General features: G+C 38.0%; 1 protein-coding gene across 3 annotated transcripts in view; it reads right to left on the bottom strand.

Annotated features, from left to right (window-relative positions):
• Positions 1-18617, bottom strand: part of edc4 (enhancer of mRNA decapping 4) — a 42912-nt gene extending 24295 nt beyond the window's left edge. For all 3 annotated transcript variants that reach the window (XM_061969879.2, XM_061969881.2, XM_061969880.2), the window contains exons 1-13: positions 18390-18617; positions 15064-15229; positions 7792-7903; positions 5919-6018; positions 4502-4688; positions 4072-4222; positions 2921-3025; positions 2220-2332; positions 2027-2110; positions 1817-1912; positions 1436-1535; positions 1172-1352; positions 982-1048 (exon numbers count right to left, since the gene is read on the bottom strand). In XM_061969879.2, the coding sequence (XP_061825863.1) occupies positions 982-1048; positions 1172-1352; positions 1436-1535; positions 1817-1912; positions 2027-2110; positions 2220-2332; positions 2921-3025; positions 4072-4222; positions 4502-4688; positions 5919-6018; positions 7792-7903; positions 15064-15229; positions 18390-18477 (1550 nt within the window). In that variant the 5' untranslated portion in view covers positions 18478-18617. The remainder of the gene's footprint in view (positions 1-981; positions 1049-1171; positions 1353-1435; positions 1536-1816; positions 1913-2026; positions 2111-2219; positions 2333-2920; positions 3026-4071; positions 4223-4501; positions 4689-5918; positions 6019-7791; positions 7904-15063; positions 15230-18389) is intronic.
• Between the last annotated feature and the right edge of the window lie 294 nt (positions 18618-18911).

Below are 18911 nucleotides of genomic sequence, written 5' to 3'. Positions count from 1 at the left end.
AGCAAAACCTTAACACCAGTGGAGAATTGCAAATGTCAGCATTTTTAGCTGTGGGTTGTGTAGAGCATAACAAAATATATAATTTGTATATATTGCAAACTGCATTCAAAATAGTCACATAGAACCCTAGAAAACATTAGTATAGAGGGAGGAATCTCAAACTGGCTTTCAGTAGGTCAAAAGTTGTAAAAAGACAAAATTTGCACAAAACTTGACTTTGACGTCATTTGTCAGTAATTCATACCGTCATGACCTCCTGATGACAAAGGCAAAAGCTATTCTGACTTTGAACAAGGCATCCATTCATCCATTTTCTATCGCTTGTCCCTTTTGGGGTCGCTGGAGCCTATCTCAGCTGCATTCGGGTGGAAGGCGGTGTACACCCTGGACAAGTCGCCACCTCATCACAGGGCCAACACAGATAGACAGACAACATTCACACTCACATTCACACACTAGGGCCAATTTAGTTGTTAAAATTAATAAGCAAGGCCCTTAGGCCTCTTGCAATACACCATTGCTGATACTTTTGTGCCTATTCTTCTTTTTACATTTTGATGCTTTTCCAACATCTGGTCATAAGCAATCGACCAGTGCAAAATGTGAATATTTGTAGAGCTTAACATTTTGTTGAGGAGTATTAATACGTTTATGTCAGTTGGAACATATTTGTGTGTATTTCGCATGTTGTATTCATGCTGGGGTAAGTTGTCTCAGAATACTCCAGCTTCCTTCCACATCACCAAAAAATGCACTATAATTGGAGAATAGGTAATTGTAGACTCTAATTTCCCACGGTTATGAGTGGCAACTAGTCCAGTGTGTATACCTCGTCTTGGCCAAAGCCAGCTGGGGTAGGCTGATGAGAACATTGATATATGGATGTTCTACTTGAATACAGTACCCATCAAAAGTTTGGGCGCTTTCTCATGCTTATTCATGAGAATTTGTGTTTTACTCAAACAGTGGACATGAACTCACTTGGTGTGAACACAGTAGAGTTTAATCTGAATGCCGGATTTTGACTCTGTGGGTCCTTGAGTCCCCTCTGGAAGAAATTAAATGCATATTAGATATATTAAGTAAACATGATGTTGTAAATTACAATCCAGATATTACTTTTAAAAATAACCCTTTGCTTTACATGGATTTAAGTGCGTCATGCACACACCTGTTGTAGTGCTCTCACTCTCTTCCTCTGCAGGAAGATCTTCAGTGTCCCGAAAACGGCATTGGGTAACATCCTGAACTCCAAAACTGAGAACAGGATGGGTCAGTAGAAACTCTGAAACAGCGGTGAACCTCGCCTTGCCTTTTTCTAGGTCTTGTCTCAGCTGCATCACATAGAGAACCTGGCAACAATAAACCACAACTGTAGTATTTTTTTGTTTGAATTCAACATTTCATGAACTTAAGATGACAATATTGCACTGACCTTTCTTTGTACGTCGGTTAGGATGAGATACTCAGCAGAAAGATCCAGACTCGCCTTCAAACTGGGCAGAACCGTTGAGTTTATTGGATCTGGAGAGAATCTACAAAACATCGTCAAGCATTTAGAATTCGAACAACGAGAGATGTTTGTCATATAACTGAGTAGAAATTTCTTATGAAAAATGTTCTTCAATTTAGTGGACAGTTGTGCAGCTGATGAATAAGTGCATAAACTCCAGAAAGGAAGCACCTTATTGGGTAAAAGTGTTGCTGAAAGAAGGCCTAATGACCAAAGTATCTTAAGACCTACAGCAATGATATGAAACTCACATTTTATAATACAAATAACCATAAAGAGACATAACCAAAAGTAATCAATAACCTGATTGTCTGTAAACAGGTCCAGGAAACAGTGCACCACATCTTCAATTCTTGGTTTTGATCTGCTCCAGTTATCAGAAACCTCCAGAATGGAACCCTATAAAGAAAAACATTGAAATAGCCATAAAACATAGTAAAAGTTAGTAGTGGCATAGTGAAGCCAAACTGTAACATCCTCATATTAGTTGTCAGTAGACAGCAGTCCACTCACTCAGGGTCCTGCGTCTTGTGGTTGTCACAGAAAAGAAGGCAGGAAAGGGGGCGTCCCCCATGAGGACGTAATTCATGAAGACATCTAATTAGGAAAACAAAAAAGAGCAAACAGAAATTTGAATAATAGATACTCCAGCATAAACAAACTGGATTGTACATCAACTTTCAAAATAAAATTGCGTATTGCTTACCTTGGCTTGTCTTTCCCTTCTTCTATGTATATCTGCCAGAACTTAATGTATCCATCATGACTGGCTGTGGCTAACACAGTTCCATCTGGAGATAGGGCCCCTTCACTGACACGCTAGTAAGAAAGTAAATTGTTTTTGTTATGTCAGCAACACAAATGATTAGAATAACCAACTCAAAACAACGAAACCCACAAATCGTTGAATAAAACTCGGTACTTAAAATGTTTCTCATTTCTTTTTCAGGGTATACAAGTCAACAATATGCATGAAGTATTGGAACAATAGTCTTCCCTAAAATGTCTTGGTCAATCGAGGAAAAAACATTTTGCTTGGAGGCCTAGTTCTTGAATAAATCATACACCAGATTGCAAGGAAATTTTCAGAGAAAGTTTCAGAGTCATCATGCTCATCGAAAAGCTGGGTGTGGAAGTTAAGACAGTATTCGACCATGCAAACTAGTAATTGTAAAATCCCAAAGAGAAATGTGTTGTGAGTTATTTAAAATTTAGTGCATGTATGCAAATTTGCCTCCAATGCCAAGGACCCCATTTGGAGCATATTTTGAAAAGAACATGACTTTTATGCCAAAGCGCCAAACATGACTCAAACTTTGGAGAATTATTTACACAGGCTGAAATTTAAGGTGGACCTTTATAGGATTTAATAACCTTATATCACAATATTAAATGGTTGAGCCCTACCTGAGTATAACCAGTTACTGTGATGAGACCTTCTTTCAAATCTGCGGCATCAACAGGCCAACTGACATTGCTGGCCCTCAAGACTTCAAGGTCCCAAACTTCTGCCTGAAAAAGAGCAAAACAATGACATAAATTCCAGGAATTTTGATTATATATACACAATTCTGATCCTGAAACACATTCTAAGGCTACTGACTGTTGGTTATCGGCCAATAGCAAATGTGTTTCCAAAAGGTAAATACATTGATTGATTAGGCACAAAACTATTGCATGGGGATCTTGTCAAGGCTGCCACAACTGAAACATCACTTTTTTCAGTATTTGTGTTAACTTTAAAAGCTGAGACACGGGCATGTGGAGTATATGATCTGAAAAAAAAGATTTATAATAGTTGTAAAATCATAGCTAGCTTGGAAAAGATTGTGGGGTGACAAAGCCAGTGACAAATACATTTGAAATTACAGTGTGCTCTCGATTGTCTGGGGGGCTACGTTTCAAGTCCCCCTAACCCTGTGGTATAGGTACGATAGCATATGATTTTTATGGATATTATATACATTAGTCTTGTTAAGTCTTTCACACAGATTTCAGACACACTTATAACTTTTGTTATGCTTATAAAACACTTCATATACAACATTGTAACAATTAAAACTTGTATGGGTACTCAAATCTCAATCTACTCAAAGGTACATCCATTTTTATTTTATGTCTCCCGGATGTCTTACTTTGAAAGAAACCCCACCTCCAACCATGTGTCACACTAACACATTTGATGAAGACTCCACCATCATTGTGCGCAGTTACGGTAAGTTAGCAAAATGAGTTGCAGGTAAATAAAGGCAGCGTTTGCATTAATATGAGTTTGGTTTTGTTGCAATAATACTGACATAATAGTACACGTGATATTCATATTATGTCACACACACACCCATCCACGCAAAGTTCAGTCAAACTGTTATCCAAAAATAGGGGATAAAATATCAATGTGCAGTCAATGTGCCATGTCATACCCCTTTTCGTGATCATCTCAGCCACTGACATACAGATGCTTTTAAATGACTACGAGCAGAAATTAGTCAAATATATATAGTCAAATATATAGTCAATAGATAGTCAAAATAAGTCACATTTCTCAATTAAATCTGTACCCTGTCTTCGTGTAGAAGGGCCAAGGTCTGGTTTGTGTCATCCTGGTTGTTGACCTCATTGTCCTCTGGGATGAAAGGGCACCAAATGAGACGGCGATGCGAGTTCAGCAGAGTGTCCTGTGGCCTTCGGATATGAATAATTATCTGATCTCTTTTAGACACATGGATTAAGGAAAGCAAGAGGAGGAAACGGTTGTTGGTTGTCTACTAAGCCAAAGCAAGTTGCAATATCACAGGTGTATGTGTAAAATCATATCAAATAATAAATAGTTTTTTGAGACATCAGATAAAATGCAACTGCTGCATCAGAAAGTTTGCTGGCTATACAAATCTCTGGTAGGTATGGCTGGTATTCTAGAAGGTGAATAGGCCAAATTGGCTGTTATGAAACCAGCAGAAAAAAATGTAGTGTAACTTCTTGTCAGGATACAGTATCGTGTTTCCGGTACATGTGAGCTGCCAAACCATCAAGTTGCCAGCTTCATCTACACAACCCAACAGAGAGCAGTCCAAGTGGGCGAAAGCCAGATCTGTGACAGCACCAGTGAAGCCTTTCAGTAGGGAACGCTCTGCAGTGCCCACACTCAATACACGTATCATGGCCTGGTTGTTGGCTCCTGCGGGTAACGACGTAATTAATTTTATTCAGTATATTAGTAGAAAATAAACTGTAGAATAATATTGTTCAGCAGTGTGTAATATTTTTAAAAACTGCATCGATCATGTACACACTACACTCCATAACAACATCTCAAAGTTGGCGAAAAAAGTATGAGTATTTGCATTTTGCACTGGTGGACGGTAACATACAGCTTCAAAATGCAAAAAGAAGAAATTGGAGCAAAAGACAATGAATAGAAGCCTCAATTTATTAAAAACTTTAAACACAAACAGGCTGTTAAATAACAGATACCGGTAAGTTTATGACTATACCATTAAACAGTCAAAATATGCGCTAAAATTTGACTTCTGATTTTCTGTTACTCGCAGTCATAACCTCATGATAGCAAAAGCATAGAGACTTTCCGTCTTCGTATATGGAAAGATTGTCGATCTGCTCAAGCAAGGAATTCTTGTCTCATTAAAACAGTGATTTTATTCTTCCTCAAAACATTCTGAGAGCCCTTTTGCCTTTTGCAGAAGGCTATGACAGTGTAGAGTTCTCAGAAAATTACAAGGAAGAAACGCTTTTAGCACAGATTTGGACTTTTTACTTTTGATCTGCTGATGAACAGCCGGTTTGAATTTAAATGCAGTTTTCAATCAATTGCAGACTATTGTTTTGTCTCTTTCTCCTGTTTTTGCGGTTTGATGCTCTACTTACTATCCGCCAGCGCATCATTTGAATACTTGTAAATCAGGAACGTGTGGCCAGGAGGCGGGTGAGGCTTGAAAAACAATAATGATAAAATAAAATAAGCTGTTCATTGAACTGTATCAAAAAAAATTCATGCTGAACGATTACAATCGTTTAACATTTTCTTAAGTGAAAATCAGTGAAATTGCATATTTCCTGATTAAATGCAGGTCAGAAAAGTGAAATGACACTACCATAAATCATTCCTCTGTTCTTCAGTGCGCAAGAAAGCTCTTCCTGTTTGTACACTGCGCCAAGCCCTGAGTGCACTTGGGCAAACTACAGGGTAGAAAGCTAAGACAAGGTTTCCGTGAGAACATAATGTTAAAGTTTTTAAAAAATGTCAATGCCTCACTGGGTATAAACCTTACTGCACGCCACTGTTAAAAATTTAATTTTCCCATGGTTTTCCCATTTTCCTTGGTGTAAAGATTTTGTTTAGAAGCGTACTAAAACAGTCCGGGTAAATCTCTTACCTCTAATTGCTTACCTCTAATTGCATACGCCATGAAGGAATTTGACACAGCAATAAGTCTGCCATAATGATACTTGTGCTCCCATTCATATTTGGCAACTGGCTTGATTTTCACCTAAAAGAAAGACACATTTATAACTCAAACTGCATAACTAATGTTATTGTCAGTCTGGATCTGATAGAAACACACTGATGGTGCACTCCATACAAGTCAACGTCAAAATTGAATTATACAAAGACTATAACGAAAGACATGTTGAACGTAAACCAAAGACAGCGTCTGAGCAAAAGAAACGTACACAAACTGTAAATCACAGGAATTAAAAGGCACCAAATATTGAGCAATTACAGAGCAGTGTTGTAAATCCCTAATATATTTTAAGACAAATTCATACCCGCGCCCCTATGCATTGATTTACATCCCAACTCATTGTGTTGCATTTTCATTTGTGTCATTATTGAGCTGTTTGTTGGTGCCAAGTGTTGTAATAGCTCAGTCTGTAAAAACTTTGGCTTCTTGTTTAAGTATTTCTGAGATTACAGAGGTTTCCTTGATTAAGGCACCTAACCCTCCGGGCACAGTCAATTTGGACATCCCCTCACTTGTCTCCAACAGCTCTTCTTGCAATCCTGCATTTGCGTGGTCAGGTTCTGAACTTCTGGGTGGTGTAGAACAATGTAACTACTACAATCAATTAAAAATTATTATTAAGAAATAATAATAATAAATACCGGTACATTAAAAAAAACAGGCAGTGAGGAACTTTATTAGTCAACCATATTTCTGTCTTAGCATTGAATCTGACCTTCAAACATCTAAAAAACACAGCTTTTTGCATTGCAACATACTTAGACATCACAAGCCATATAACAAGTCACATAACTTATAAAACATTAATATTTTTTCAAATCACAAACAATACCATATTCTGTACAAGGTTGGGGAACACACATAACATGACTATGTATCAAATATGTTACGTACACACAAATTCTGTGACAGAAGCTAACAGAGAATGATAAATGTATTTTCTCTTACCAACCGGTGAGACTCAAGAGCAGGGTTTGGAAAATTATTTTTTAAAGTTACCTGTTACTTTGCCACACAAGTAAATTAATTAGTAACGTAATGACTCTTTAATAAAATAAATTAGTTACTAAGGAAAGTAATCATAGCATTACTTTTTAATAAAAATGTCCTAAAATATCTGGCATATGTAGTTGAAAGATGTTTCATGAAAGCAGTGTGTGTGCCTGTAAAAGACGGTGCTTTTTGTTAAGTGACATGTGACGTCAGCAAGAAAGCCAAACAGAGCAGCATTAGCTCAGCTATGTTTGTTAGGTCTTGCAGGACGGGAGCTTTGTTGAATCTCTTCAATGGATTGTGTTATCACTGGTTAATAAAGAGATTGAATGTGCTTCGATGGCTGTCTTATCTTCTTATCCACAAATTGGTATTGTAGGATTGCAAGCTGGTCACTTCAATCATTGATTTGTTGTTAAATATTTCCACGTGGTAGTAATAGTAGTGTGTGTGTGATTTTGTGGATACTTATATGTGTGATGTTTCCTACTCCTATTAGATATCAGGTTAAATTATAGCGGGGTGCTGCTTGTTGCTTTCACTAGTAAAAATATATTTACCGGTACTGCATTGAATTTGCTGTGTTTCTGACATTGTCATGTTGACAAAAAAACACATGAAAAGTAGCATGCCACATTACATCAAACCTATCGGCAACGACGTAACGTACATAAAAGTAATTAATTACCGGTAAATAACTTGTTAATAGTAAAAGTAAAGGCGATCGTAACGTATTCCAAACACTGCTCATGAGTAACTACCAGTATAGACAAGGTCAGGAAGTAGGAGTATTCTAAATCTTACCATGTTGCTACCTCGAGCCTTGCTATTGATGCTGGAGTCCTCACTCGCCACAATCTCCACATCTTCTGAAGTGATGGCGATACAGGTAGATCGATCGTCACCAGAGAGGTGTCTGAAATTGCGGTACATTAAAATATTCAGTCTTCTTTGTTATAAAATGGACTTAGGAAATGTATTTTTTAGATACCTATATGATCTGTGTTGGGCAAATTTATTGAAATAAGTAATCTATTATAACTACAACTACCGGTAGTTACTTTCTCAAAAACCTAATTTCCTCACTTAAATAATGGAATTACTATTCATAAATGTAAGCGACCGTGTGTTGATGTACGGACCGGTGTTGGAAGTGAACACTGTGGTTGACATGTTGAAATAAAAGTTGTCATAGAGCTACTGTGTCACTCTGTCGGGGTGCGACACTAATAAAGCATCAAGATGGCTCTGGGGTAGTGGCAGCTAGTTGCAGGAGCTCTTTGCTCATGTGTATCCCCCTTTTGGTTCACTGATGTTTCCCTCTTGTTTACTACCACTTGTCCTTCTCGGGGTTGCGGGTGGTGCACTGCCAAAACAGGACGTTGTGATGACATAAGCAAGACACACGCGATTGTCTGGAGCGAAGACAGCATGTGGATGTACTTAAACATTCCCGAAATATATCCGCAAACAGCGATCTATAAAGTGTGCAATGTGCAAATATTAAGAGGACATTGGCAGTGTTAAAGGAGAGAAAATGCAGCTCGAGCAGCAGGGTGTAGCAAATGTGACATCAGCTCTTATCCGCACTCGCTGTTTGACGCGAACATCGAATGACAGACATAAAGAGTCTCTAAACAGGAGTGCCGTCTATAATAACACCAGAAAAATAAGCTAGTTTTGTTGCTTGTCTGTTTTTAATAAAGAAAAAAGTCATTGAAAGGATAGGAGAAGTCTCTAGAAACTTGAAAAATAATATATAGACAGCAACACTTGAAAAATAGAGCACAATTACCGGTATATAAGAAAAATTATGTTAATACTAAATAAGACAGATTTGTTTTTAAATGTATGTACAACAATTTTAAGACTTTTAAAATAAAATATATGTGTAGGCGATATTGCCTAACAATAAATCCCCGATTTTTTCATAAAAAACTATATTTAAGTTTTTTTCTGATTTTTTCCTTACTTTTTAAAGAAACCATTGGATACAAATTCCAGATATAATTCAACTTGTTTTTTTCTTTTATTTGATCAAAAACCAGCATATTGAAATAACACTGCCTACACTGCATCTTACTCTGAGCAAAATTCTAATTTCAATAATGTTGTTCTTTTTAGACCAGATATAAATTGTACTTTTTCAGGAATAATTTTAAAAAAACTAAATTAAGAGTCTTAAATAAAAAACTTCAGTTAACAAAACGTAACATTGCATGCACATAATTATCTTCAACATTGAGATTAATAGTGAAAACATAAAACTTCTGTCTTGAACAGAATACATCTGTAAATAAAGTGTAGTATTATACGTTGTATGCAAATAAATCAAGTAAAATATTGAGAGGTCGATAGTTGATAAGCGCAGGCTTTTTCCCCCCCATTCACCCATTTTAGTGGTGGAAAATGACTTTTAAAAATTAATTGATTATAGTTTCTCGTTACTTTACCAAAAAATACTTGAATTACTAAGGAATATCTCTTTCATTAATTGAATTGATTACCAGGGAAAGTAATTAATGCGTTACTTAAAAAAAATCAAATATCTGAAATTGAAAGACGGATCATATTTGAGTAGAGTGTGCGTGAGAGAGTCTTTAAAAGGCAAGCCTGTTGCCTAGTAATGTGTGACGTCAGCGCCCTGACGTCAGCGCCCAGAGAGAGCAGCAGCCCACTTTGTGTGTTAGCTTAGCAGTGGCAGTTTGTTGGCAGTTCCAGCAGCTCTGTTGAATGTTTTCACTGCATTATTTTACTTCTGGTTAATAAAGAGATTGAATGTGCTTCCATGGCTGTCATATCTTCTGGTCCACAAAGGCGGTATTGTTTGGACTGCAAGCTAAAGGTTTTCACTTCAATCATTAATTTGCTCTCTCGTACATACGAGTCGTGTGTATGTTTGTTGTCTGCTGTGTGTGATGTTGCCACATTCTATTTGACATCCATTTCATTTCTGTGTTCAGTTCTGGTTGTCGCTTTCAAAGGGATACACTGCACTCAACTTGCTGTGCTTTTGACGCTGACATGTTTCCATAAAACCCCATAAACAGTAGTGTACCACGTTACAGTAGAACTCTGATCATCTTACATACCTTGTGTAATTGATTCCACCACAATATGCTGCTTTTTAGCGCATTTGAATGTTTTTTGTGCTGCTGTCTTTTTTTTCTTTTCTTTTTTAAATCACTTTGCAGCGTGCAGTCATTTGTTCCACACCTGTTACCGAAAAACCAAAGTACTGACAATATTTTTATTTTCTTTGAAACAAACGTCTCGGTCTCATTAGCACTAGCCCTGTTTTGAATCTCCGCTAAGGAAGTAAGGGCGGGCAAGAGCTACGGAAGCCCCTGGGGGCGAAAAGTATGCCGGAGGAAGAGAAAATAGTTTACTTTTTTTTTTCAAATTGTCTGCAACAAAAATCTTGAATATATCAATAAACACCCCTACTAGCCACGCCTCAATCGCCACAGGTATATTGGCAATCTGGGGAAACCCTCAAATCCCTGGACACAGGAGGGCTTAAAAAGAAAAGACCAAAAAATTTAAATCAGAGCCAATAGCAGGAAATTAGTTAAATATTTAATTGATAATGTTGCACCACCATCTTGTGTTTTTGTCATATAATTGTAATCAAAAATGTAATCATTCAATGATCTTAAAAATGTTAAGTATTAGTATCAACATTGGTATGACCTATTACTTGTATTCCGTCACGTGACTTATTTCCAGAAATGAAAACCAGTGGTGGTCAACCAAGGCAAAAGCAGCACGCGAACTATCAGACTACAAAATAGGCTTAAATCTTCCAGCAAAAAGCAGATACGAGCAAAAAAAAAAAAAAAACTATACAATGGAAAAAATCTCTATACTTAATCAAAAAAATATTTGTTGAGTGATATCAAGGATTATACATCGGTCGCATTCCAAAACATATCGAACTATTGTGCTCCAGACATCATTCTACACGACAAAACAGATGAAAACTTGGAAAAGCATGGAAGTCTTAGTGTGTGGCTGGGTCAGGACATTGCTATCAAGACTCTCCCAGATAAATACACATAGTTTTTGCTCGGGTAAAGTTGCATTTCATGATTTAACTTTGCATCTACTGCCATGTTGGTTGCTGTTGCACGTGCCGTTTACGAGTGCCGTGTTTTTCCCGGTCTTTAAACTATAAATGTCAAAATCGTGTGTGTGCTCAAAGCTTCATTTATGATTGGTGCCTTTGGCAAAAGCTTAACTCCTTTAGGTTTTGCTCACATTTGATTTATTTTCTTTACACTTGACGAGTTGGTGCTTTTCGAAACACTTGTAGCAAACATGTGTTTAAGAAATACAAATAATATCAATATAATACTTAAATTGGAAATACTAAACGTTAAAAGTATACCAAACAAACCTTAAACGACGTGATCAGTGCAAACCCATGCATTCTTCGACTCTGCTCCCTTGGACTGGAGTGTGAGCTGCGTTTCTCTTCGTCGTTTCGTAAAATCTTGCACTCTTCCGCTCTTTTTAGAAAACCTCTCAAGAAACTCTGAAGAAATGTTTATCTTTTTCTCGATTTGAACAATTCGTACAGCCGAAAACAAGCATAGGGCATTTTTTCTTCGAGAAATGGCCCCGAGTACTCATTGAGAACAGAGCTAGCTTGACCACCATGCATATATAATGCGCGGGACGGGACGGGAGTTGGACGTGACGTCCAAGCAATACTACCCCTGTAACTACTTGGTATTGCATCGATACCCAAATGGGTATTATCGCTCAAAACTAATGTAAATTATCCAAACAACAGAAGTATAAGTGCTTATTGCATTTTAACAGACATTAAGTGAGAACAATGCTACAGCAAAAAATAATCAACTATTAACAAGTAGATTAATAATAGTTTTGACAAATAAAATACAACTGGGAATAATGCAATATGTTACCGTGTATGTCAACAGCCCAATTAAGAGCCCCTGTAAACTATTTTATATATTTTAATAGAGCTGCAGCTATCGAATATTTTAGTACCGTAATCGAGTATTCTATTGAATATCCCTATCGATTAATCGAAAAAAATCGTATTTTTGCTGTAAAAAAATATGTAATATATATACAGTATATTTTCTTTTGTCCTGTCCAGCTTTTCATGCAAATCATATTGTTGATGAAAATGCCCATAGCGCTTGTACAAATATACTTTACAAAAGAGAAGTGTGGGATACTTCTCGTTGCCTTATTTGTATTTTGACTTAATTAAATGGATTTATATTATTATTCGGTGCAGCCGGGCCGGAGCAATATTTTTGCTTAATTAAGGTTTAATTATACATGTTAAGATGTGCCCTCTATTATTGTGTTTGGCCTAATTGTCTTTTATTTCCTAAACGCCTGTTTTAATTATTTAAGACTGACACGCACAGCTGAAATGCATCTGTGGTTGATTGTGCCAATATGTGTGTGCTAATAAAAACAGGTTCACTCACAGCCGTATGTGCTGTGTGGTGACCGCATAAACGAAATTCTTGTCTCTCGTGCGTTTTTGATGATTATTATACGGTGCCGTTTAAATGGTGGTTTCTCCACGCAAATCCGCTGAGCTGTTTTCAACCTGCCAACAATACATAAACAATATAAAAAGACAAACCACCTAATAATGACGACAACAGTTTTACATTTTAAGAATGCAATACAGTTCATTGCATTATTTGCATGCAAAATAGTAATCAATGTTAATTTTGCCATCATAACATGTTTGAGATGAAAACACATACCGTATTTTTCGGACTATAAGTCGCTCCGGAGTATACGTCGCACCGGCCGAAAATGCACAATAAAGAAGGAAAAAAACATATATACGTCGCACTGGAGTATAAGTCGCATTTTTGGGGGAAATGTATTTGATCAAATCCAACACCAAGAATAGACATTTGAAAGGCAATTTAAAATAAATAAAGAATAGTGAACAACAGGCTGAATAAGTGTACGTTATATGACGCACAAATAACCAACTGAGAACGTGCCTGGTATGTTAACGCAACACATCACGGCAAGAGTCATTCAAATAACTATAACATATAGAACATGCTATACGTTTACCAAACAATTTGTCACTCCCGATCGCTAAATCCGATGAAATCTTCCTCCCCGGTGTCGCCTCTGGTATGCGCCGTTTCCTTTCTTTCTGCTGCTCGATTGCCGTTCTCTGCTGCATATTTCACTACGTCCAGCTTGTAATCTGCAGTAAATGATTTCCTTTTCGGTGCCATTTTAGTTCAGCCCTTCTCAGTTTTTATAAGTTACCGCCAATGTTGATGTGATCCATTTTAATAGCTACGGCAGTAGCATATAGCAGTTAGCATCCTATAACCCACAATGCACTTCTGCCATGACCCTCTCCCGCCGAATTCTTATTGGTTTACGTGTGAGTGACGATTGCTGACGTGTGTGTGACGATTGCTGACATTTGCTTTGTCTCTTACGCAAATTAGATAAATAATATTTGATATTTTACGGTAATGTGTTAATAATTTCACACATAAGTCGCTCCGGAGTATATGTCGCACCCACGGCCAAACTATGAAAAAAACTGCGATTTATAATCCGAAAAATACGGTACATAAAATTAGTTCAAAATGAATATTCCCGGAGAAAGTTAAAATAAAACTATTTTCTTAGTATCAAAAATAAAACAATAAGAACAGTTTTCATTATATCAAACATAAAAAGTGGATTAGGTAGTGCCTTTAAGGCCATGTCCACACGAACACAGAGAGTTTCAAAAACACATATTTGGGGTTAAAACAATCTCCATTCACACAAGTGTAGTTTCAAAAGTGTCTATGTCTACACACAAACACATATACCTGCTGTCATGCACATTTTGTCCAATCAGAAGCCTGAAAAAAGCAGCAATAGCTGACTTGGTGCAGCATTGCGCTTCCTATTGTGTTTATTTTGATGTACTTTAGACATACAATGACACGTACATTATCTTTAAAACCTGTCTGCACGTAAATACAGAGCTCTGGGAACATTATTAAAGAGTGAATGCACGCCTGTGCTGCTGAAACCCAACATTCATAGAATTATAACGTGTTCAGCAACATGGTGATGTATTACATGTGCAGTGAAGTGTACATTATATCTAAAATCAGCACGCATTAACGAGTCAAGGAAACCATTTTGCATGTTTAAGTATCTATATAAAGTGCACGAATGTGCGTGTGCCGCTGCAAAACTGTCATGGAATTATAATGCATTTAATCATTGATATAGTGATATAGTACATGTGTAATGAAGTGCGTATCGTATTTAACATCAGTACACACTACAAGGACGCTGCTACATTGATTTTTTTCAGTTGCTTGGTCGCTTTTTACGCCCGGCTTATGGAAGCAAGACACGTACGGTAAGTTAACTTCAAGATTTGTCGTTAAACAAGGACTAAAATCATAAAAATAATGTTGCATCTTTCTTATGACACATAGCAAAAAGTCTTGCTTGTCAATTATGTCATCAGGTGGAGAGGTTTGACAGTGATTGTATCCAAAACAGCTGATTGTCATTTGCGCCGGCAGGAGTGTCGCAAAACCCATTTTGATGTATTTTTTATTAATGTTGAGTGAAGATAGCAGCATGTTTACGTTCAAACATACAGTAATTCCTCTTATAGTGTGTTTAAAGCCAGCAAGGCAGTGTTGAGTTTGGTAATGACAGCGTACAACCGTGACGTCATCACAAGTCTCCGTTTGTGCCGTGTACACACACACACGCTAAGGGGAGAGTTTTGGATCTCTACACTTTGGCCAGTGTTTGTAAAAGTCTGCGTTTTTAAGGACAAAGGTATGTGTCTGTGTGTGGACAAGAGGCCGAAACGTGAGCTTTGACTACTAAACAAGCCATTTTTTTTTTTTTATTTTTTTTTAATGACACCTAGAGGCAGCGAAGATTATTCGAATATATTTTGTAATCGAATTACTGGAGTTACTCGAGGAATCGTTTCAGCTCTAGATTTTAAGCCATATTTGCCATCCCTAGTTATGGTGCAGGGTGTGAGAGTTACAAAAAGGTAGAACTTTAACTTACATTATCTGGGTATCCTGAGGAACGCTGGTCACATCTGTGGAAATTGGTCTGGTGGAGTCTGACATGGTTGACAAATCACCCCCTCCAAGAAGACCTGCTGTTCCCAATAGGCCATTCAGCTCTCCATTAAAGGACATCCGTCTCTGACCATCACCAGAATGTGCATCTGGTAAAATGTAATGTATTTCTTTCAGTTGGCGTCAGGATGACGCAAAATCAACACTGCATTTATTTCAAGTCAGGAAATTATAGATTTTGCAAATATTTATTTAACAACACTGTGAACAGTTTCACCAAGGACTGTTTTCACTGCTGGACTCTAGAAAAAGGTTCCGCAGCCTCCGTAGCACAACCTCCAGGTTCTGTAACAGCTTCTTCCCTCAGGCCATAAGACTCTTGAACGCACCAAAATAATCCCCTCAATTCCCCCCAAAAACGAATTAACTCGCTGGAATATAAAGACAATACAACCTACATCCATAAACGTGGATGCATATGCAAAAGTGCAATATAATTATCTGTACAGTAATCTATTTATTTATATATGCACCTTATTGCTCTTTTAACCTGCACTACAATGAGTTAATGCAACGAAATTTCATTGTTATCTGTACTGTAAAGTTCAAATTTGAATGACAATAAAAAGGAAGTCTAAGTATATTATCAAATAAAACCACTGTGATTTAACATGATGATAAATGTGTGTAAGTCAATATTGATTTATAAGTTTACAATACAATCATCAATTTTAATCATACGAACTTTACCTACCAAGCTATCTACATTCCTACTCTCACCTATGGTCATGAAGTGTGGGTCATGACCGAAAGAATAAGATCGCGGATACAAGCAGCCGAAATGAGTTTCCTCAGAAGGGTGTCTGGCATTTCCCTTAGAGATAGGGTGAGAAGTTCAGTCACCCGAGAGAGACTCGGAGTAGAGCCGCTGCTCCTTCGCTTGGAAAGGAGCCAGCTTAGGTGGTTCGGGCATCTCGTGCGGATGCCTCACGAGCGTCTCCCTAGGGAGGTCCTCGTTGCACGTCCCACTGGGAGGAGACCCCGCGGCAGGCCAAGGACCAGATGGGGGGGATTACATCTCCTCTCTGGCTTGGGAATGCTTCGGGATTCCCCAGGAGGAAGTTGCTAATGTTGCTCTGGAGAGGAAAGTCTGGGGGTCTCTGCTGGAGTTGTTGTCCCCGCGACCCGATTCCGGATAAGCGGTGGAAGATGGATGGATGGATGGAACTTTAACTATCAATACTTTACTATATAATACTGTATTTACACACAACAAATTATTGGGTATATCCTGGAAAACAATAGAGACAAGCCGAAGTACATGTCAAACTACTTCCTTAACGTAAATGACCGCCATAACCACAACACCAGGGGGAGCTCCACAAACCACGTTAAACCCAGATTCCGATCTAACAAAGGTCTTAACTAATTCTCCCTCTATGCCACATCAGTATGTGGCATAGATATAGGGGGAGCTCCACAAACCACGTTAAACCCAGATTCCGATCTAACAAAGGTCTTAACTAATTCTCCCTCTATGCCACATCAATATGGAATGCACTCCCAACAGGCATAAAAGAAAGTGCATCTCTATCCTCCTTCAAAACCGCACTAAAACAACACCTCCAGGCAACTTCAACCCTTGACTAACACCCTCCCCCTTCCACATCCCACCTCCCCGGATTGTAAATAACCAAATGAGAGTTTGCACTGGCTCCCTGTTCATTTTAGAATTGATTTTAAAACCTTGCTGTTTGTTTTTAAAGATTTACATGGACTGGCACCTCAGTATATCTCGGACCTCATCCAAACTTACAATCCTGCGCGCGCTCTGAGGTCCGAGAGCCAGCTCCAGCTCGTGGTGTCCAAGCCGAGACTTAAAACCAGGGGAGACAGGGCCTTCTCTGTGGTCGGCCCTAAGATCTGGAACACTCTGCCCCTCCATGTTCGAACTGCTCCCACAGTGGAGTGTTTTAAATCTAGTCTTAAGACCCACTTTTATTCTCTGGCTTTTAACACTACGTGAGTTGTGTGGTCCTCTGTTGTCCTCTGTGTTTTTAAAATGTTGCTTTCTATTTACTGTTTTAATTGGTTTTACCCTTTGAAATTGTTTTTAATCATATTTATTTTATATTGTTTTTAATTGTGTTTAATATTGTTGTGCAGCACTTTGGAAACATTTTGTTGTTTAAATGTGCTATATAAATAAAGTGGATTGGATTGGATTGAAATGTAAATAATGAAATACATTTCTAATGTATATACTTGTTCTTATGCTATCTGAACTCACTATGTTCTCTGCTCGCTGTACATATCCTACCAAGTCAGACCTACACTGTTTCAATGCCCATTTCTCTGATGATGCAATTGTTGATGACTGAAGTGCCGTTATCAACCAAACCCTCCTAATCCCACCCCCCGGATTGTAAATAATGTAAATAATTCAATGTATATACTCTGATGATTAACTTGTGTGATGACTGTATTATGCTGATAGTTTATATTTGTACCATGAATTGATTTACGTGGACCCCGACTTAAACAAGTTGAAAAACGTATTCGGGTGTTACCATTTAGTGGTCAATTGTACGGAATATGTACCGAACTGTGCAATCTACTAATAAAAGTTTCAATCAATCAATCAAAAGCTAAACTAATAGCATAGGCATAATAAATAGTAGGGCAGTTGCACTGTTTATTAGATACACCTGTTTAATGTGGACTGCAATTATAATTAATTACGGGTGTGGCGAGGAAAAGAGACAAAAAAACGTACACCCACCCACTCACAAAACTTACCTACAACAACAAAACCCTACGTGTCCTTTTTGAAAAGAATATATAACGGCCAATTGAATATATTTGGTCTTTAGCGAACTGCAGATACAAACCTCTCTGCTTTTGAAAGACCATGCTAAGTTTGACACACTGTAAAATACAACACTGTATCAATATAAAAGTAAAAAATGAACAGAACTAACTTAATGCAACATACCGCGTACGGCAAGTTGACATTTGACATCAGCGTAGGAGCTAACGCGGCTAGCAGCAGGAACTGAGACCGCTGCGGCGCAGTTAGCAGGATATTCACATTTTACACACGCAGTATCTCCACAAAGCAGAACGCTTTTTTTGGGCGATTAATTGTGTTAATCTGTTATATTCTTCATTTTACACTGGAGTCGTTATTGTTAGACGGAGAGCGAGTAACCATGTAGGCATGCTAGAAATCCAGATACGTAGCGAGCGTTTGACTCGCTTCTGCGGCCTAAAGAGGCGCTTCCACTTTCCGTTCCCGGTCAAACTCACCAGTGATGTTACCGGGACGGTCAAGCTTCAGAATGTCTCGGAGATGTTGCGTCGCGCCCTCAACATCGATATTAGAACTGAACGCCATTGGTGAGGGAATAGGGTAATAAAGGGGTAAGTAGTATTTGTGGTTCGAAGTGAGGTTGTCAATATTCACTTCGTTCACCCGGAGCAACGGTCTAAACTTCCGGTGTGCTTGACGTTTGGGCTCCGGCCAGGATCTGGGCAAAGTATTTTTGGTTCCTACCTAATTTTGGCTGGCCTGCCCGTAGACAATAAACATCAGATGAATCATCATATACATATATAGACATCATATACACTATATTGCCAAAAGTATTTGGCCACCCATCCAAATGATCAGAATGGTAGATAAAATAAATTGAATTGAAGTATTTATTTCAAACCTGCACAGTACAACAACACACTTTTTTCTTGTTTGTTTTTACATTTTGGCAGAGACATTTATGCAAGGCTTGAAAAGGGGTTGGCTGAAGCAGATGCTTATAATATCCCAATCCC

This window comes from Nerophis lumbriciformis, linkage group LG10, assembly GCF_033978685.3.
Source record: "Nerophis lumbriciformis linkage group LG10, RoL_Nlum_v2.1, whole genome shotgun sequence".
NCBI classification, from domain to species: Eukaryota; Metazoa; Chordata; class Actinopteri; order Syngnathiformes; family Syngnathidae; genus Nerophis; species Nerophis lumbriciformis.
The sequence above is the reverse complement of the archived record's forward strand: the minus strand, read 5'-3'. Positions and strand labels throughout refer to the sequence as shown.